Below are 21,661 nucleotides of genomic sequence, written 5' to 3' on the forward strand. Positions count from 1 at the left end.
GAGTGCCACGACTACCAGGGAATCGCATCCCTGTTCGAGGGACCACCTCCGTCCGAGTCGAGTATGGTCCACATAAAAGACCCTGCCCATCACGATCGTCGAAGGAACTCTGCCCAGCCTGTTGGGGCTAGACTGGTTTCGTGCCCTGGGCATGGGAGTGACTGGCATCTACCGAAGTGACTGTAACCTGAAAGACATTCTCTTTAACGAGTTCGAAGATGTCTTCAAGGACTGCCTGGGCAAGTACAAGGGACCCCTATTTCCTTCAACTTAGACCCCAGGTAGCCCCATTAGGCTTAAGGCGAGGAGAGTCCCTTTGCCCTAAAACCAAAAATTGATAAGGAGCTGGATAAGCTCATTAATCAGGGATCTTGGTGCCAGTCGATCACGCAAGTGGGAGGCGCCAATCGTCACCCCATAAAACCGGACGGGTCAATTAGAATTTGCGCTGACTACAAGGCGACGCTTAACAAAGCCTTACAGAAAAGCGCTTACCCGGTTCCGTGGTGCAACACTTATTGCACTCTTTGGGGCAAGGGCAAGTCTTTGCAAAGTTAGACTTGGCCCAAGCCTACCAACAACTGCCAGTAGACGCCCGCACAGCGAAGCCCAAAGCGATTGTGGCGCACAGGGGTGCCTTCAAGTGCACCCGATTACAATTTGGGGTCAGTGTGGCACCAGGGCTGTTCCAAAACCTGATGGAACGACTACTGCAGGGGCTCCCAGGGTAGTTCCTACTTGATGATGTCCTAATTTCAGGGAAAACATGGAGGAACTGGGGAGCGGTTAAGAAAGGTCTTGAGCATTTTCCGGACAGCGGTTAAAGTCAAGACAAACAAATGCCAGATAGGGGTCGAATCCGTCGATTTCTTGGGCTACGGATAGACAAGAAGAATTCACCCTACTGAGAGCAAGGTTAAGGCAATTAGAAAGGCTCCAGCGCCCAAAAACAAAGCAGAGCTGCAGGCATTCCTGGGATTGGTTAATTTTACGCGGTCTTTTAAAGAACAAAGCAACTGCTATGGAACCGCTGCATAGGCTCTTAGGAAAAATACTGTTTGGTCTTGGGAAAGTCAGAAAATAGGGCTTTTGAAGCAGTAAAGAACCTGCTCTCAAGTGATAGCCTGCTCATCCAATATCACGACTCATTACCCCTAGTGTTGGTTTGCGATGCCTCCCTTATGGGGTGGGGCTGTACTCAGCCATAGACTTCCAAACGGCACAGAAGCCCCTATAGCGTTCTACTCTAGAACAATGTCCTCCCCAGAGAGGAACTACAGCCAATTAAACAAAGAAGCACTACCCAATGTATCAGGGGTCAAGAAATTCCACGAGTATGTCTTTGGGCGGAATTTTGAAATCGTGACTGACCACAGACCGCTACTAGGAATACTGGCTGGCGACCGCCCAACGCCTGTGGCACTTTCGCCGCGATTGACCCGATGGACTATATTCTTAGCCGCTTATTCGTACAAGCTGCAACATCGACCAGGAAAAGAAGTGGGGCATGCAGACGCATTAAGCCGATGCCCACTACCAGGGGCGACCGAAGACCCCACCCCGGGGACACCCATCCTACTTATTGACTCTTTGGACTCTGGCCCAGTCACATCTAAGGAAGTGGCTCGGGCATCATACCGGGACATTGTGTTAAGGACTGTACTCGGTTGGGTACAGAGAGGGTGGCCCGCTGCGCCGGGCGAAAGGTTCAAAGAATTTGTCAAAAAACGAGATGAGCTATCAGCTCAAGGGGTGCCTGTTATGGGGTGATCGTGTAATAATTCCTGAAAAGTTAAGGGAAAGGTATTGGACCTCCTCCACGAGGTCACCCAGGATCGTAAGGATGAAGGGTTAGCTAGAAGCTATGTATGGTGGCCACTCATGGACGCAGAGATTGCTGAGAGGGTAGGAAATGCCAGGCTTGCCAAGAATCCAGACCCCTACCCCAACGGCCCCAGTCAGAGAATGGGAAAAGCCCCAAGGGCCTGGTCAAGAATCCACATTGATTTTGCTGGCCCTTTCACGGCCAAACATTCCTAATAGTTGTGGATGCATTTTCTAAATGGTTGGAGGTCATACTCATGAAATCCACTACGGCCGAAGCAGTAATCGCAACCCTCGCCACCTATTCGCAACTCACGGTTGCGGACACTCTGGTGTCCGACAATGAGCCTCAATTCACGGCAGCCCAGTTTGAAGAATACCTGGCAGAGGAAGGCATCCGACATGCCCTCTCTGCGCCTTTCCACCCTGCGTCGAATGGCCTTGCAGGCGTTCCGTCCGGGCGCTAAGGAGGCATTGTCAGGCTCAAGCCAGGTGACTGGCAAACAAAATAGACTTTCCTAGCAATCCAGCACAGAACCCCAAGCACGGCCACGGGAAAAGCCCAGCCGAATTGCTAATGGGACGGAAACTCCGGTGCCCACTGGACCGTTTGAATCCCATTACACACCAGAGGGTTACAAGGAAAACTAGAAAAGACCAGGGAAATGAGCATAGGCGACCGGTGTGGGCCGAAACTATGGGGACGGCCCTAGTTGGCTCACAGGACAAATAATTAAAGTAACTGGCCCAAAATCATACGTGGTAGAGCTACCCGACAACCGGTGTGGGCGCCACATAGATCAGTTAAGAAGCGAATAACTGACCAAACTGAACCAAATGAAACATATCATGATCAACGTATGCGCAGCCTTCACCGCCCATGCAGCCCTAAAGATCCCTAGCTAGACCCGTATATAGAAAGAAGAACCTAACGCCCGGCGCAGAAGAAAGTCCACGGGAGGAGCAAAGAAAGCAAAGCTTGCGGGGAGGCAGGCTCCGGGAGCTACTCCCACCACCGGGCCTGGCAGCGAAGCTATGCGGACACTGCCCTCAAAACAGGCTTTCCCCGCAGCAAGAGACACGCCCCACAGGCAAGCGAGTACAGCGAGTACAACTGCGCCTTCCATCCTCGGCCCGCAAAGCAGCCGAGAGCGGGAAAGTTCACGACGACGCCTCCCCGCTTTAAGTCTCCAGAGGTCGCCAAGTGACAGTTGGCTTTTTTCTTCTTCCCCCCCCCCCGCCGCCGCCCCCCACCCCCCTCGCCCCAGCGCGCGACGCGGAGGGCCAACAGGAATCCTAGCGGTCACTCCCTAGCAACGGTTGGGAGCTAAGGATGGGTGCTTGCATGCCTGCGTCGGGTTTCAAGAATGGGCAGCACGCGCCCTGGCCCCTCCCTCTGCCTCCTCCCACTCCTTTCTTTCTTCCCCCGAGCCGGGCGCGCACACATACTGCGGAGGTTGTGGATGAGCTCCGAGTGGCTCGCGCCTCCAGACTTCCAGGCCATGGTTAGACAGACTCTGCGGAGCAGGTAGAGAGCCGCCTTCAGTGCCGCGACTGCGCACAGGAGTTTCCCCAGGAAGGACACAACCTCCAGCGCCGACACAGGCACCGCCTCCTCTCCTCCCGCAGCAGCGGCTGCCGCTGCGCGTCCGCCGGAGGGAGGGACTGCTCCCCCGCCTCCTGGCGCCCTCGACATTCTGAACGGCCGCTGCCGCCGCCGGGCAACCGCGACCGGTATGCGCAGGCGCAGTTAACCGAATAAAGGGGACACTGGCGACCCAGTGAGGGAGGGGCTAGACGTGCTGACTGAGGAGGAGGATAAAGGTGGGGTCGTCGGGGGGGGGGGGAAGAAGATGTCTCCTTTAAACGGAAGCATGTGACTGACAATTCTATATATAACTGAACAGCAGCTTGGGATGTGAGGAGGGAAGGTTCTTGGAGTTTACAAAAATGCTTTTCAAACACTTGAAATAGGGTGATGCTAAATTAAAACACTGCTAGTAGGCATATAAACAGCCATATGCGTCTTATATGTGCACTAAAGCAGTGCACCTGCTTTGTATAAATAGTGCGCTGTGTTCACACTATGCAGTCTTGGATCAGTGTGTTGTGTGGACTTCACCAGTGTGATAGCGAATGACTCAAAGTGGGCAGACACAGGCAATTGTAATAGATAGATCCGCTGAACATGGATTGTGTAAAACAGCAAATAAATGCTGTGCTAGCATCTCAAGGCAGGATCATAGCTGCTTCTCAAATTAATGTTGACCCAGGCATTTTTTTCCTCAGAATGATCACCTTTCCCACTATTTTGTTGTATTTCTTTCATCTCCAGTTTCATAGAATGAGGATTGAGTGAAAAATAATGACTCCGATGTTGTCAATTGCCATAAAAGGTAGTATTGACATGCTAGAAATGCTGAAATGTTATTTGATTTTGGTTGTTGGGAAGTCGTTTTGAAAAAATGTTGGGTTGCTTTTTTTGTGAAATGGAAGGCTGTGATAGGTACTCACGCATGCTTTAAGCCATGTGCCATGACTGAATTTTTTTATGCTGAAGAAGTCCCTTCAATTAAAATTCACAGCTGAAAGCAGCTTCTTTATGGTGATGATTATGTTGCCATAAGTATAATTATTGTTGGGCCAAAAATATAAATATGGTGAACCAGAAAGAGCTGATATGTATGATCAAAAATGAAGTGAATGATGCAATAACATCAAGCTGATGAAATGATTCAGGGCAATTAAATCTGTCAAAGGGAGATGCTGTCAGTGTTGGTATTCCACAGGAATATGTGAGACACAGTATTCAATATCAGCAGTACAGTTGTGTTCACAGTGACAAAGTATTCTTACTGACAATGACAAACTACTTTATTATGTTTTCAAACATTTTATACATTTTTCTGTGTTCAAACATTTTGTACATTTTTCTGTGTTATCCAAATACTCATGTATTTGTTTTTTGAAAGGGTCCTGTTAGAAGGGCTATATCATTAATTGTGGAGGATCACTTGCTTTTAAATACTTCAAAATAGTCTTATGTCTTTCATTTGTAAATATTTAAAATTTATATGTAAGTCCCTCCACCAGAATATGTATTTTATATTCTAATGAGATACAAGTAACAAATCTAGTATTAATGTTTGCCATACCATGGGAATTTAATATGTATTGTCTGATGAAATTAATTTCATATTACTTGTCACTTTAAATAAAAATAAACACATAATGCAGTATTATTGTTCTTACTGGGGTTTTAATAAAAAAATTCTCTAGTATTTCAATCCTGTGTATATTTTCTTGAAAATGGCACCAATTAGCAAAATGGATTTACAGTTAACCAATAGACCTGTTTGCCATGATAGTGAAGCTCCACAGAATCATTCACCGAAAGCTTATTTAATTCTGTAGAGGTTAGAATTTTACAAAATGCATTGCAGAGCAATTTTATAAACTTAATTTTTGAATAAAAATATTTTGAAGCAGTCATGGATATATGCTTGGTATTCTGAAGTTTCCAGATTTAATATTGGTGTCTCTGGTTAAATGAACTGAATAAGGGCAACCTGAGACACTGGAAAGCCACTGTCACTCAGGCAATATGAAGAAATAAAATGTAAAGTCATTTAACTACCAACCCACTCCAGATGCCTTTAGGCCAGTCATTAGGTCTCAAGTTAATCTACTTTCAAGGGAATGTTGCTGTGAAAGGGAGTACGGTACAAGTTCCTCTGTCTTGGGTTATAAACATAATAATAATTACCGGTAGTAAGATTTATGTCTATGTAAATAGTCATAAAATCTAATTATATGAATTAAATGCAGTCTTATTCAAGAATACAAATTATTGGCATTTTTAAAAAATTAAATATAATACAGATAGTCTTCAACTTACAACAGTTCATTTAGTGACCGTTCAAAGTTACAACGACACCAAAAAAGGACTTCTGTTTTTCACACTTATGACCACTGCATTATCCCCATGGTCATGTGATTTACATTCAGATGCTTGGCAACTGTCTCACAGTGTTTCAGTGTCCCAGAATCGTGTGATCCCCTTTTGCAGCCTTCTGACAAGCAAAGTCAATGGGGAAAGCAGATTCACTTAACAACTATGTTATTAATTTAACAACTGCAGTGATTCACTTAACAAACGTGGCAAGAAAAATTGTGAAACAGAGCAAAACTCACTTAACAAATTTCTCACTTAGCAACATTTGTAGCTCAATTGTGGTCATACCTTGAGGACTACCTGCACTTGTCTTCAGTGTTACTTCATGCTGCTGTAGTATTAAATTGCATATATAACAACATATTCTTTCAGAATTCTGCAACTGTTATATAACTGTTTACCTTTGGAAAAGTTTCTCTTGCGTTAAACTCAGCTCCTATAATTTCATTGATATGTCATTGTAATTTTCTTAGCAGTAGTATGGAAATTGTTATTGTTGCTTTTGAGATAATTTTTAACATTTTCCTATTAAATATACAGTACTGAGATTCCCCAATGGGTTCCCCTTCAATTATTAACCAGGTTCAACCCTGCTTATCTTTTTGAAATCAGGCAAAGCCAGCCAGGTGTACATCCCTAGAAACTGAAAGCTAAATGGGAAAAACAAGAGTTTCAAAAATAACCTGGCACTGTTTTTGAATATGTTCATGATTTCTCCAGAAACTGAGCTAGACTTGAGGGAGATTACAGTATATCTTTTAAAAAGGAAAATATTGAACTGGTTTAATCAGCAGAAGCATGTCTGCTTGATTCAGCAACAAGTATTATTAAATTCAGTGAGGCTCCTGTTGTCTTCTTCAAGCCGATTCGCTTAAGATCTGCACCACTGTACTGAGACTTAAATTCCCAAAATTCTCATCCAGGCATTTAAATCTGTTATTTAGAAATTCTGGGCGCTGTGGTCGCCATTCTGCCAGGTTAGAAAATGCATTTACTACCGAATGTATTTATTGTAGGCTCCAATCATGCAATGCAGAGCTGTGCACATTTTATATAGATGTAAAACCATGTGCAATTCAGTAAGGCTTACTCCTTAATACATTAGTTCCGGACCTATAGCTTAAAGACGTCGGTTTTTCCATATTATATATTTTCGATTTACTCGTGCATAGCGACGTTGTGAGCTATAGTGCAGAATGTCACTCATCCCACGTTGAGACAAATATTTAATCTCTCAGTTCGATACTTTCGGAAAGCAGAAGCCTTAGATATTCAAGGGAAGAGGCATCCTACTCGCGATAGCATCGGAATTCTCATTCCTACAGAGATGGCTGTTCTTTAGGCACAGGTACAGCGCTTTTTGTCCTTCTTCGGAAGCCGTCTCCCGTGATGTTTGCGAGCCAATCAAGAGTGTGGGTTTGAAAGCCTGCGGCGTGATCTTGCTGCGCGGGAGCGAGTGTCTCTCCCGGAATATGGAGGACGTAGTGGGCAAGTATGTATCCCAGAAAATCAGTAAAACCCGCTGGCGGCCGGTATCTGCCACTGCCTTGCAGCCTCCCGAGATTTTCGCCACCGGCTCGTGGGATAATGAGGTAACTCGGACGCCTGCCTGATCGGCATCCCTCCTTCCTCAGATCTTTCGACTTTCCTCCCTAACCATCTTTTCGACTTTTTCCCCCCAGTCGCCTTCGGTGCCCTCCAACTGTCATGCTCGCGAAAACTTGGTGCGTTTGCTTTTCTCGATGTGGAGTCTTCCTGAGCCATGGTCGTGACTTCCCCATAGTGGTTGAGAGTTTAATTAATCCTAAAGCTAATCCCTATTAGTTTGTGCAGTCCTGTTTTTGTCGTCGGTGAATCGACCCCTTTGTTTTGCTTTAGCGAAACACCACGTGGCTAAGAATTAAGGATGCTTAGTAATTTTAAGCTTAAATGCTATTGCGTTCTTTTTAAATTTTGCCTCAGGGTTCAAAAATTGTCAACTGAATTAAATTACTCCCATTATATACTGTATATATAATATATAAAGACAAATTCCTTGTGTGTCCAATCACACTTGGCCAATAAAAAAATTCTATTCTATTCTATTCTATTCTATAGTGGAGATAATGGAACAGTGCATTAATACAAATTAATATCTGCCTTTGCTTTGTAAATGTAGCATTAAGACATTTTTCAGAGCTACATATATGATTTGTGAAAATGTTTATAGAGCATCTTAATCGATAATCTGTGCAACATAAAAAAACATTTCAGTAATTATATATTTAAATATACAATAAAAGATATAGTACTTTGTATACATCATTATCTTAGGTACTTTTATAGTTTATTTGAAAATGAGAAAATAGCAAGGCCACTGTACTTAAAGCATTGGACTACGAGTGGGGAGCTGCTATCTGTCTTGTCTGATAAAATTAATTCTACATCTGACATTTCTTCAGTACCATCTTTTGGACATAGTCTATACATAGAAATGGATGTCATGGTAGTGATACTGTTGATATTGTAGCTACTATTTTCTGATAGTACCTACAGCCACAGAAACTCACTTGGTGGCTTTGGTACTGTCTTCCTTTCTCTCAGCCCAACTTACTTCCCTGGATTGATGTTATGAATAAAATAAAAAATAGGAAGAAAAATAGGATATCTTGAGCTCCTGTATAAAAAGTATATAAATCTAATAAATTACAAAATAATAATTTGGTAAATGATGAATACATATTGTTTCATTAACATTGTACAAGAATATATATTTCTTATAATTTTACAGGAAAACAAGATTTCCATTTGGTCTGTTGGAGATTTTGCAGGCTTGGTCCCAAACGGTGAATATCATGGAGAACCACATTTGCTTTGTGATATCCAACATAGTGGTGATGTTATGGATATGCAGGTAAAAATTGTTTAAGTACTTTTTAAGAGGCCTCAAAACATGCATTATCTTTGCTTTAGAAGATTCAAGATATTATTGTTCCATACTTAACGGAAGCAGGTTTCCAAATTCTTTTTTGCCATTATAATTACCGTATATACTCGAGTATAAGCCGATCCGAATATAAGCCGAGGCACCTAATTTTACCACAAAAAACTGGGAAAAACTATTGACTCGAGTATAAGCCGAGGGTGGGAAATGAGGCAGCTACTGGTCAATGTAAAAAATAAAGATAGAGCCAAGTAAAATAACATGAATATTTATTTGAACGAAAAACAATAAAAGTGCAAAAGGGGGAAGGAGGATTCCCAGCTTTAGAAAATTTAGAACTACGCTGCCTTTGGTATGACCTGAGCATAGCTCATAAAATTATCTGCTACAATGTACTTCCTATCAATGACTACTTCAGCTTCAACCACAACAATACACGAGAACACAATAGATTCAAACTTAAAGTGAACCTCTCAATCTAGATTGCAGAAAATGTGACTTCAATAACAGAGTTGTTAATGCCTGGAATGTGCTACCTGACTCTGGTCTCTTCCCAAAATCCCCAAAGCCTTAACCAAAGACTATCTAGTATTGACCTCACCCCATTCCTAAGAGGTCTGTAAGGCGTGCATAAGAGCACCAGCGTGCCTACCGTCCCTGTCCTAATGTTCCCTTTAGTTGTATTCCTTTTATGTATTCAATTCATGCTTATATTTATATAATTATTTAATATGTATTTGACAAAATAAAATGAATGAATGAATGAATAGAATAGAATAGAATAAATTTTTATTGGCTAAGTGTGATTGGACACACAAGGAATGAATGAATGAATGAATGAGTGAGTGAGTTACTTCAACAACATTGTCTCACAGAAATTGACAATACAACTGCAAGCATGAAAATGAGTCCTCCTTTAGCTTCCAAGGGACCAGGGTGCCTCTGAAGGTCAGTGCTCTAAGCACTAAGAACCCAGCACAAATCTAAGCCTGTATGCACACCAATAGTGAAAATACCCTGCACAGTGTCTCTTGGCAGAAGGTTAATTTTCATAGGCGTTGGGGTGGCTCTTTTTTTTTTTTTGGCAGGGCAATAAGGATCTCTAATATCATTAAACCCAAGTGTGAGGAAAAGACAGCAGCTAAAATGTTAAGGCCAGTTGTGTGACCTTCTCCAATACAGTTGGCCTGGCTGTTTGCCAAAACTTAAAACACCCTCCATCCCCCTCCTGCTAAAGCTTCTTTCTTAAAACAATTGTGGTCTTTGCCTTTCATGTCGCTCAACCTTTCACCTGCCAGGTTCCTAGCCCTTCACCCTTGACCCACTGCTGTGTTTGCTTAGCATTGTGTGTCGACTTTAGAAGTCTGTGTGTGTGTGTGTGTGTGTGAGAGAGAGAGAGAGAGAGGAGGGAGGGAGGAGTGCAAAGGGGAAGGAGGATTCCCAGCTCTAAACAAAGGAAATCCCGGAATGCCAGCGAAAGGCGGTGCTCGCGTTCCTCCTCCCTTGCTCAAAAGCCCCAATAACCTTCACCAGCAAGGCAGACCCCACGGAAGGAAGGGACGGGCTGACTCACCGAGCATCTGGCTGAAGAGCAGCTGCTCCAGGTCGCCCAGCACGGTGAAGCACGGGGAGAAGAAAGAATGAAAGAAGGAGGCGGCCCTCCTTTCTCTCTCTCTCTCTTCAGCGCCGGAAGAGAAGGGACTAGGCACACAGGCGCGCACACACACCCAGCTTCTGAAGCACGGAGGAGAAGAAAGAATGAAAGAAGGGAGGAACGGCCCTCCTTTCTCTCTCTCTCTTCCAGCGCCGGAAGAGAAGGGGACTGGGCACACAGGCGCACACACACACACCCAGCTTCTGAAGCACGGAGGAGAAGAAAGAATGAAAGAAGGGAGGCGGCCCTCCTTTCTCTCTCTCTCTCTCTCTTCCAGCGCCGGAAGAGAAGGGACTAGGGCACACAGGCGCACACGCCCAGCTTCTGAAGCACGGAGGAAGAAAGAATGAAAGAAGGGAGGCGGCCCTCCTTTCTCTCTCTCTCTCTTCCAGCGCCGGAAGAGAAGGGGACTGGGCACACAGGCGCGCACACGCCCAGCTTCTGAAGCACGGAGGAGAAGAAAGAATGAAAGAAGGGAGGAACGGCCTCCTTTCTCTCTCTCTCTCTCTTCCAACGGGAAAACGCTCTTTCGCTTGGGGAGAGGAGGGAGGAGGAGGAGGTTGGCTTATTCAACCCTTCCGGCTAGCCATCCAGCCCTTCCCAGGAGAAGGCGAGGAGTTTTGGGCGGCGACCTTTTGCTAAGCGGCAGCGGCTGCCCCGACACCACCAGTTGGGGCGGGGAGCCGGGTGAGCCGCAGTAACTCCCGCCAGGCTATGCATTGGCGGGAAGCCCTGGCGGTGCAGTCCTTCTCGGCTGAGGAGGAGGTTGGCTTATTCAACCCTTCCGGCTAGCCATCCAGCCCTTCCCAGGAGAAGGCCAGAAGAAAAGGTCATTCCATCGAGTAATGGGCGGCTCCTTCCTCTCCGCCTTACCCATGCTGTGCGAGCCCGGCTGGGCTGCAACCCCGCCGCCGCCGCTCCTTCCTCAGCCTCCGGGGCTCGCGCTCTAGCAGCCGCCAAGCTCAGGCGGACTCGGCAGCTCCCATCAGCACTTGCGGCGCGATTCGGGCAGGAGGTCGGGCTCGCTCCGTGGCGGTGGCGGCGGCGCCACCGCCACAGAGCGAGCCCGACTCCTCCTGCCCGAATCGCGCCGCGAGTGCTGATGGGGAGCTGCCGAGTCCGCCTGAGCTTGGCGGCTGCTAGAGCGCGAGGCCCGGGAGGCTGAGGAAGGAGCGGCGGCGGTGTTGCAGCCCAGCCGGGCTCGCACAGCATGGGTAAGGCGGAGAGGAAGGAGCCGCCCATTACTCGATGGAATGACCTTTCTTCTGGCCTTTGGGTGGCTCGCGGCAGCTCAGGGTTGGGGAAACCTCCTCCTCAGCCGAGAAGGCTGGCGGCTCCCCTGCCCAGCCCTCTCACTGCACCACCAGGGCTTCCCCGCGCCAATGCACAGCCCGCCAAGTTTGCACCGTCCGCCCACCAGACACGGGAATGGGGGCCGGCCTGGGGGCGACAAATCCCGCGAGACCTCGGCGGGCCCGCTCCCCATCCCTCCCATGGGAGTCCGTTCGGTACCCCCTCCTGTGCGGGGTTCCCGAAGACGTAGACTCGAGTATAAGCCGAGGGGGCGCTTTTCAGCACAAAAAACGTGCTGAAAAACTCGGCTTATACTCGAGTATATACGGTAATATATACACTCCCACATAAAAATACAAACATGTATTACCATGCTAAATGTTTTTTCACTAAAGATGAAATCATTTATTGTGTTAACATGTTAAATTTTGCCCCCTAGTTTTTGGATCAGGAGAGAATTGTTGCTGCTTCATCTACTGGGAGTGTGGCCATTTTCCGGCATCATCAAAATAATCAGGTAAATGGTATTTGTTTTCATTATCAGATAATGGCACAAAGGCTACCTATATAAAAAAAATTGAATTAAAACTAGATAAGCACTATCTGAACTGTGAAATCTCGCTCTTTCCTCCTTGGCCTCTTTGGCAAAATACTTTGTTCAAAAAATATTAAGAAATCCTGTCTTTCACAGCTTTATTTTGTATATTCATTATTTATTTTGCAATTCATTAGTTCATCTAAAGCCTTATGGAAGCAAAGCTGAATTTCTGTCTCAAAACAATGGGTAGTCTGGTTTTATTATTATATTGTACATGGCCGTGGAGCTATTTTTTTCTAAAATAAAGTTTTCCCGTCTTTGAAATTTGCTGCATAAAAGATTTATTTACTTAAATCCGTAGCCAATTTGTTCTGAATCCTTAAAGAATAAAACAAACATAAAATTTCTAATAGGGCGATCTTAATACAACTCTAAAAAACCAAGGGCGAATATAAACTGTTTTACAGTTGGTCCCATTGTAAACAAAAGACTTTGCCAGCAAAGGTAAGACTCTTGAGTTGACTACATAGACAAATTTTCTACCACTGATAGAAAGTGAATTACAGTTAATTGTTTTACAGTATTTTGTGTGTGTGCTTTGTGGGTTTTTTTAGTTCTTTGTCTTGTCCATTGCCTTGGGATTTCAAAGTGCACTTGCAGGTATCTAGAATTGAATTGTGCAACACATTAATGATAGTAGCTTGCCAAGATATTTTCACAATATACCTGTAAATCCAAGTCTTAAGTACACAGTGTGAAATAGTTATTAGAAAAAGGGAATTCTGGATTTGTATAAGTTTATTGACCCAAGCAGAATAATTAGAGCTACACAGTGAAAACCATTATTGTAGTTGTGAAAATGCAATAAATTTCCCATATCTATTATTTTTCATATAATATACAGATTGTATTTTTATGAATCTTATATTCTATTATTTCAAATATTGCATAATTTTATATTACCAGTAATTTGTATATAATACATTACTGTCTTAAGTCTAGTCTGAAGTAGTACTTTGCTTGAAGCAACCTTGTAATTGAACTTTTTGTGCAATTAATGAGTAGTTTGATTCTTTTTTCTTATATTTTAGACTCTTTCCATAAATCAGAAATGGGAACAAGCACATTATTATGATCACTCCTGGGGAAGTGCCTCATGCACTGGGATCATTTGCAATAGCCCTGAAATTTTTAGTATTGGAGAAGATGGTAGGATAAATATGTTCACCACTGACCGTAAGGAAGCTGTACGTACTATAGGTAGGCAGATAAATCTAATAATGAAGGCGTAAATATATGCCAGCATATTGCATATCTTACAGGTTTTTCCAAATGGCTTAAAATAGAGAAAGTATTAGTTTGTCTACATATCTTCCTCTTTTAGCAGGAATTCAATTTTCACTGTATAAATTTGGAAACCAGAATCATTTTATAGGGATAACAATTATCATCACATTTTAAAATACTAGGGGACTTTACTAAATGGAATGATTTGTGGCACATTCCCAAGAAAATTAGATGACAACAGCTTTCATGAATAAAATTTCAACTGTGGTAGCTGCTTCCACCTAAATTTTAAATAATTCTGTACTGGGTGCCCACCATATTCTAAATCCACTCAGTAGGGTGTCCTATGCATAAGGGGAAATATTTTCCTGTGGAAGGTAGCTTTCAATTTTTCAGAATTACATTCTGATTGGACAGTCAATACTGTATCCCAAATTTTCATGCTAAAGAATACTGTATAGTTGCATTGACAAAGATTATATGAAAAGAATATACAAATACTTTAAAATTTTGAATTGCCCTTATTGGCGTTGTAAAGCTAATATTTCCAGTATGCTGAAATTTTGTTTTCTCAACTGAGCAGTCATTTTAATGTTGTGATTTATTGGAAAGAGTGCTATGTAATGTACACTTTAAAGTGTTTGCTCTTAGTTTACAGCAATTGATTTGTACCTGAATCCTTTGTTACATTAAAATTCACATGTAGAGTTGATACACGAGAAATGCAGATAGTGCTCAAATTTTGAGACAATATGTCACAATGCTGTGCTTGCTAAGCAATTTCATTCTATAATATGGCTGTGTCACCAAATCTTGATGATTTTTGAAAGAAGCATTGTTAAATATGAATGTTTCTTTTAATTTCTATAGATAACGCTGATAGCAGTACACTCCAAGCAGTGACTCGACTTCGTACAACAGAGATTCTGACAGTCAATTCCATTGGTCAGCTAAAAATATGGGACTTCAGGCAACAAGGAAATGAACCTTCACAAATATTTTCATTGTAAGCATTTTGCTTTCATATAAAAAGCTCTGATGAAGCCAAATAGTTATACGATAGGGTTATACGATGTGCAAAATGCCTGCACAGTTGATATTAGGCAGCCTATTTAAACTGAAATATGTGGATGTTTTGTTTCAGATGCAAAATGAAATAAGACTGTTTTAATCTGGGTAACGCTTATTTAGATGAGAGTGAGAAAAAGACAAGGACGTCAGATTTGGCTATGGAGAAGTGAAGGAGAGAAAGGAAAATGCTGGTAAGAGTCAGGCAGATCAGGCATATACTGCAAGCCTGTTCCTTGTTGTCACAATAAGTAAAAGGGATACAGACCACACCAGTGGCAGCACAGGAGACAAGAGCAGAGAAAAACATTGGAAAAACCTACAGGCTGGAGATATGCCAGATTGAAAGCTCTCAAGGGGGAAAGGTGGTACAGACCAACTTTGCCTGTTTAAAACTACTCTGGTATCCTTCTGGATTTTACTTCAGCTAAAACAACCAAAATCTTCTGGTTTTATTTCTGCCAAAATGTGGCAGCCCGATACTTTTCAGCAGAAATTTTGAGGGCATGACAGTTTGTATATACTTCCAGGATTTTAAATAGTGTTTGACCTTTGTGATTTCTTAATGTTTTTTTTTCTATGCAGGACAGGGGAAAGAGTACCACTACATTGTGTTGATAGGCATCCCAATCAACAACATATTGTTGCTACAGGTAGTCAAGATGGAATGTTGAGTATTTGGGATGTAAGACAAGGCAGCATGCCAGTTTCCTTACTAAATGCTCATCAAGCAGAATGTAAGTGCCTAAACAAACAGGATCACAATTCTAATGCAGTAGTAATAACTAGGGAAACAAACTTTCATTACATTGACACATCACCAGTGCTTGAAAAAAATATCTTGTTTACCGCCCTTCTCACCACAAGGCAACTTTGGAGAAGCTTACATTAAAAGCAGTAAAACTGTGTGTTTGTGTGCATACACACACACACAAAGAATACAAAATTATGATTAAAAGATGGAAGGGGAGTGAGCAGGATGCACACTGGGTAGGTGGGATCTACTTTTAGTTCATTGGAGCCCAGGCCAACTGGCAGAGCTCTATTTTCAAGCTCTTGCAGAAGGTTAAAAGGGTGAATATAGACTTGGGGCAAGATATTCCAAAGACCTGGTGCTATAGCAAAGAAGGCTCTTCTGGACTCTGCCAGCCAGAAATCCTTAACAGACAGGACCAATAGCATGCCTCCTCTGCTGACATGGGTGGGGTGGGTTTGTCACACTGGGGTGAGATGGCTTCTTGAGTAACTTGGACCCATGCCATGCAGGGCATGGTTTAAAGTTAACAGCCCATTCCTTGTATCGCACCTGGGAGCAAACACAATCAGTGCAGTTCACAAACAATGGTGTAACATGGGCCACTCTAGGGGCCACAAAGACTGCCCATGCTATTGCAGTTTGCACAGGTTAAAGCTTCAGAATGTTCTTCAAGAGTACCCCGATGTGAAGCACATTGCAGTAGTCCAAGAGTTAGATATCAGGGCTTCAGTGATTGAGTGCAGAAACTCATGATCCAGGAAAGTCCACAACAAAGTTGAACAAAGGCTGTGATTGCCATCTGCTGTTCGAACAGGACTCGTGAGTCCAGGAGAACCCTGTTCTGTCCCCTTCCCCACTTCAGACCCACGAATTGGCCTTCAGCCAGTGGATTCACAGCTCTTATCAGTCCTGGCAGAGAAATCGCAGCTGCCTGCCAAAGTTCAAACAAATGACTCACGTAGCAAGACTTTCAGCTCTTTTTGAAACGGTTCAGCTAAACTTTTGCTTCCTGTGGAGTGAGAGCAGTCCCAAAGCTCCTTCCTTTTGATGACGCCGCCTCTCTAATTTTCTGATTTTCTTGGTCAAGCCAAGCTTGATTATTATTATCAGCTAGGTCTGAAGGCATAGCCTGGGAAAGGGAGGAATCAGGGGATGACGGCCTCATTACGTCCTCCAACTGGTCTGGTTCTGGCTCCTGGAGCTGAGCCAAAGGAATCAGTGCTCCCGAGATAAGCCTTACCGACCCTTCCCCCTCACTTTCTGAGTCACTTTCGGGCATGGGGCCAGGTTCGGGGACTGCAGTCACAACAACCCCCAAGTTTCAAACGGTCTATCTGGGGTATTACTAAAGATGAATTAAAGATGTCAAAGTCCCAGATCTTGAAGCTTCTTGCACCCAAGTTATTCTGTCTTGCCAGGGTTTAGCGATGGACCATGGTGTCCTTTTTACTATGGAGCATGATTAAGAAGAGCAAGGATAGTTGCACTACCCCATCCCACTCTTGTTATTCTCTCCCCACTAGTGCAACCAGTGCTGTTTCTGTTGTTTCTTGAAAAGCTCAAGTGTATATACTGGGCAGAATCCACTGGATGAAAAAGTCAGAAAAAAGGCAAAGAATTGGGATTCCAGATTTAATCTGATTATGGCTAGGTTCACAAATGTGCTTTGATGGTTTATTTAGAATTTTAATTCAAAGGTTGTCAAAAAATACTGATTTAGTTGGCATACTGACCTGAGTCCTGGTTTGTTTAAACCCATTTAAATGTGGTTTATTTAACAATCTGCTAAGGAATAAACCAAACGATCAGTACCATATTTAGAAGTGATTATTATTCTTAATCTAAAGCAGGGGTTCCCCAACTCCCTGGCTGCAGATCAGTACCGGTCCGTGGCTTGTTAGGAACAAGCAGTGGGTGAGCAAGCGAAGTTTCATCTGCGCATTTGCACCTAGGTTGTGCATGAAATCATACCCCCCCAATCTGTGGAAGCCAATTTTTCTTCCAAAACCAATCCCTTGTGCCAGAAAAGTTAGGGACTGCTGGTCTATAGGACTCTTAAGAAAGAAGTAATATAAGCATTAAACAATTCCAAGATGTCCTATGCTAACATAGAATATAGAAATATGCTAATAGAATAACTTCTTGGGTGTTTCTTTTATCTATTGCTAGTTCACCTTTCTGTATAAAATTACTTTTAAACATTTGCTACCATAATGTTGAAATGTAAATAACTTTTTAAAAATGTTCTACCTTTGCATATTATATTTGGCATGTATTTACTTTTACAGTATGGGAAGTACACTTTCATCCTTCCAATCCTGATCATTTGTTCACTTGTTCAGAAGATGGATCTCTGTGGCATTGGGATGCTTCCTCTGATGTGACTGAAAGAAAATCTTTTCTTCATACAAGTAAGATTTACCCAAATTTTGGATTAACCAAATAAATATTTCATGCTGCTTGCAGACTAGCATAGAAATAGCAACTTTTCTGGGTCCATTGTTGGCCAGTATTGCTATCGTTAACTTAAACATCTGTTGTATTTATAATGTAAAATGCTTTCATGTATTGTATAGTATTTTTCTATGCTGCCCACATTCACCACTACAGATTTCTGCAAGTGGAGAATAGAAGAAATGCATATAAATATTAGAATAATTGCTTTTAGATTAGTAAATACTATGGCTGTGCATTTTGTGCGCAGAAATTGTAGAAATTCAGATTCAAAGGGCAAATGTTTGAAATTTGCATCTATTGCGAACATTTTATGTATCTTTTCCTGCAATTGTGCACCAATTGCGCAAACTAAGCTGCTGCTGCTTGAAAATAGTATATGCATACCCACTTGCTATATGTACACCCACATTTTGCAAGTAGCCCTGGCAATGCAGTAGTTAAATGTAGTATTGCAGGCAAATTCTGCCCATAGCCTGGAGTTCAATCCTGACAGGGCTCAAGGTTGACTCAGCCTTCCATCTTTCCAAGGTGAATAAAATGGGGACCCATATTGTTAGGAACAATAGCTGACATTATAAACCAACCAGAGAGTGCTATAAAGCGCTATGTAGTGGTATATAAAACTAAAGTGATATTGCTAGTGCTATTTTAGCCTTCAATTCCAGATATCTACATAGTTTTAATAATAGCCTAACTTGAAAAGACAGCAAACGTGATTAAAATTATTCTAGAGCAGCAAAATGTAAACTATTTTTTAATAAATGGCAAACCTAAGTTCTTTAATAATATAATGTATATTTTATGTTGATATTTGCCTTACATTTAAATAATTATCATTTTTTACCTGAAGATAACAAAAAATATTCCTGTATTTTATTTTAGGCGGAAGAAATACTTCATTTCTACCTCATTCTACAGCTAATCAGTCCATAATTAGTGCATGGTTGAACAATGATCCTACTAAAGATCGCATTGAGATTACAAATTTAAGTTCAAATTCAACTTTATCAATAAACAGTTTAGATGTGTTAGGATCATTTCTTGTGTATGGAACTGACACAGAATCTATTTATGTTAAGAAGGATCTCTTTGTATAGCCTTATTTTTCCCAAAACAATGTTCTGTAAATTTAAATTCTTTTTCTAAAAAGTGTAATCTATAACATTCACTAGAATCATAGTTAAACTAGTGTGATAATTTGGAATACAACTGAACATAATTCATGTTAGTTTAAGCTTTTTAACAGTACATTTCTGTAGTTCTTCAACAGTACTATGTTTATATTAAAAATATTTCCATTTATGCATTGTTTATTGTAATTATGTAATTACATTGTCTTTATTTTTGAAGTGTTTCCTTGGGATTTTTTTGGTGACGCTTAATGCGTTTTTATTTGAGATATTTGTCACTGATACTTGAATAAATTTAAGCCCCCCCAAAAAACCCTTATTCAATTGTCATGGTTCTCTTTCATTGTGCTGTATACTGATAGCCCTCCACTTACAATAGCAATTGGACTGAAATTGCTGTCACTAAGCAATGTAATTGTAAAGTATAACATTATGTGGCAGCATTGCTTACTGATGATAGTCTTGGTTATCATAACCCCAGGACTGTGTGGGTTGTTAAATGGGAACAGGTGGGAAGTACTGTGGGTGCATTTGGTGTTGCATCTAGGTGCTATGGACCATAGTGGACCAGCAGACATCACAGGTGGGCCAGGGGAAGGTTGGCAGTGGCTGCACACAGGTTGCTGCAGTTACACTCAATGGAGGATTGCTTGCTACAGAATGCAAACTCAGTGTCTTATACTTCATAGCAGCTTCCTTAGGAAAAAAAAGCAACAAGAATGACTTACTGGGGTGACCTGAAAGCTTCTCTGCCAGCTTCCCCCATTGACTTTGCTTGTGGGAAACTGGCAAGTAAGATCATAAATGACAATTATGTAACTATGGCTCACTGTAACATTCACAAGTCAGGCACCCAAGTTCATGTGATCATGGAAATGCTGCAATAGTCAGAACTTGTATGTGCCATCAAAAGCTGCTTTCTGTGAGATGGGTATTATAAATTTGATTAATAAAATAAACTTTGCAAGGACCAGTTGCAAGATCATCTTTTTCAGTGTCACTGTAACTTCGAATGGACATAAGCCAAGGATTGCTTATAGATACAGGCATGCTTTGGGGAGTAATGGAGAGTTTCCCTCTAGGAGTGAAAGAGGTACCCTGTTTCCCCGAAAATAAGACATCCCCTGATAATAAGTCCAATTGGGCTTTTGAGCACATGCGCTAAAATAAGCCTCCCCCCAAAAATAAGCCCTCCCCAAAAATATTTAAACGCAGAGCTGGAAATCAGGTAACAGGGCAAGAGAAGCCCCATTTTGTTCCACATGGCCCAAAATAATAAAACCTCGAAAATAAGGCCAAGCGCTTATTTCGGGGTTTAAAAAAATATAAGATGGTCTTATTTTTGGGGAAACACGGTACACTTAAGAGGGAAAGGGGAAGATTCCTTAAAAATATACTGCAGGCACACACACAAAAGCCTGGCCTGGATCTAAATTGTGAATTTCCTTGTTGAAACCTTTGGGATGAATTCGAAGGACAAATATGCCCCAGGATAGATAGATAGATAGATATTTTATTTCTTTTTGTCACACAGTATACACAAACAATTGTCATAGATAAACATTTTGAAGAAAATATACATATATGTATAAAAAAATATGCATCAACTATATCAATTTGATATGATGAAGGGAACAATAGGACAGGAACCGTAGGCACTTTTGTGCTCTTATGCACGCCCCTTAATATATATATTAATACCCCCATCCAATCAGAGCGCAGCCAAGCTCCCACCCAATCAGTTCAAACCCTCACTAGCAGTTAAAAAGGAAGAAACAGCTGCAATCACACATTGCTCCCAGAAGCACGAAGCTGAAGCCTGAACATGACGAATGAGACTTCGTCGAAACGTCGCCAAGACAATATATGTATATATATATATAAATATATAATGGGAAGGTTCTTGGAGCTAGCCATGCTTGGCCCAAACAGTAAATCTGCCTCATTTAGAATAGAATTTATTTATTTTTATTGGCCAAGTGTGATTGGACACACAAGGAATTTGTCTTGGTGCATATGCTCTCAGTGTACATAAAAGAAAAGATACGTTCATCAAGGTACAACATTTACAACACAATTGATGATCAATATATCAATATAAATCATAAGGATTGCCAGCAACAAGTTATAGTCATACAGTCATAAGTGGAAAGAGATTGGTGATGGGAACTATGAAACGATTAATACTAGTGCAGATTCAGTAAATTTCAGTAAATTTCAACGTAACGATCAGCCAACTTCACCCAAGCTTAACCACGATAAGCAAAGTCCAACCTCCGGTCCCTCTTCGCTTATTCCCCTGACGCATACACGCCGGCAGTCCCATCTGGACATTTAAAACGGGTCTCCAACCTTATCAACTTTAAGACTTGTGGACTTCAACTCCCAGAGTTCCCAGACTTCAACTCCCAGGACTCTGGGAGTTGAAGTCCACAAGTCTTAAAGTTGACAAGGTTGGAGACCCCTGATTTAAAAGACCTACTTTACAACACGGTGAAAAGCAACAAGGAAAGAAAGGCCGTTTCCCCTCGCCTTTTCTTTTTTTTTGGACCACGCGCTGCACATTGTCCTGAGGCGTGGTAGGTTTCCTTAGCCAGAGGACGAGATAAGGACGCAGTACCGATGCGAGAGACCATACACGCCGCGTTTATCGCATTGAGCCGAAGTGCAAGCCTAGCCTTTCTCCGCATTTGGCAAAGCTTTCTTAAAACGGCTATTCCCGGAGCCCTTTTCCGTCCGACCGTGCAGACTCGCCTCTCCCACGAAGCGCCTCAA

General features: G+C 42.4%; 1 protein-coding gene across 1 annotated transcript; it reads left to right on the forward strand.

The window, feature by feature from the left end:
* The first annotated feature begins 7,207 nt into the window (after nucleotides 1-7,207).
* On the forward strand, nucleotides 7,208-19,058 carry NUP43 (nucleoporin 43). The gene is made up of 8 exons (XM_058169773.1): nucleotides 7,208-7,371; nucleotides 8,550-8,672; nucleotides 12,089-12,166; nucleotides 13,279-13,447; nucleotides 14,345-14,480; nucleotides 15,128-15,279; nucleotides 17,588-17,710; nucleotides 18,639-19,058. The coding sequence occupies exons 1-8, from the start codon at nucleotides 7,252-7,254 to the stop codon at nucleotides 18,851-18,853; spliced, it is 1,116 nt and encodes a 371-aa protein (XP_058025756.1). The 5' UTR covers nucleotides 7,208-7,251; the 3' UTR covers nucleotides 18,854-19,058.
* Nucleotides 19,059-21,661: the final 2,603 nt, after the last annotated feature.

The sequence above is a fragment of the Ahaetulla prasina genome, chromosome 1 (assembly GCF_028640845.1).
Source record: "Ahaetulla prasina isolate Xishuangbanna chromosome 1, ASM2864084v1, whole genome shotgun sequence".
Classification (NCBI taxonomy): Eukaryota; Metazoa; Chordata; class Lepidosauria; order Squamata; family Colubridae; genus Ahaetulla; species Ahaetulla prasina.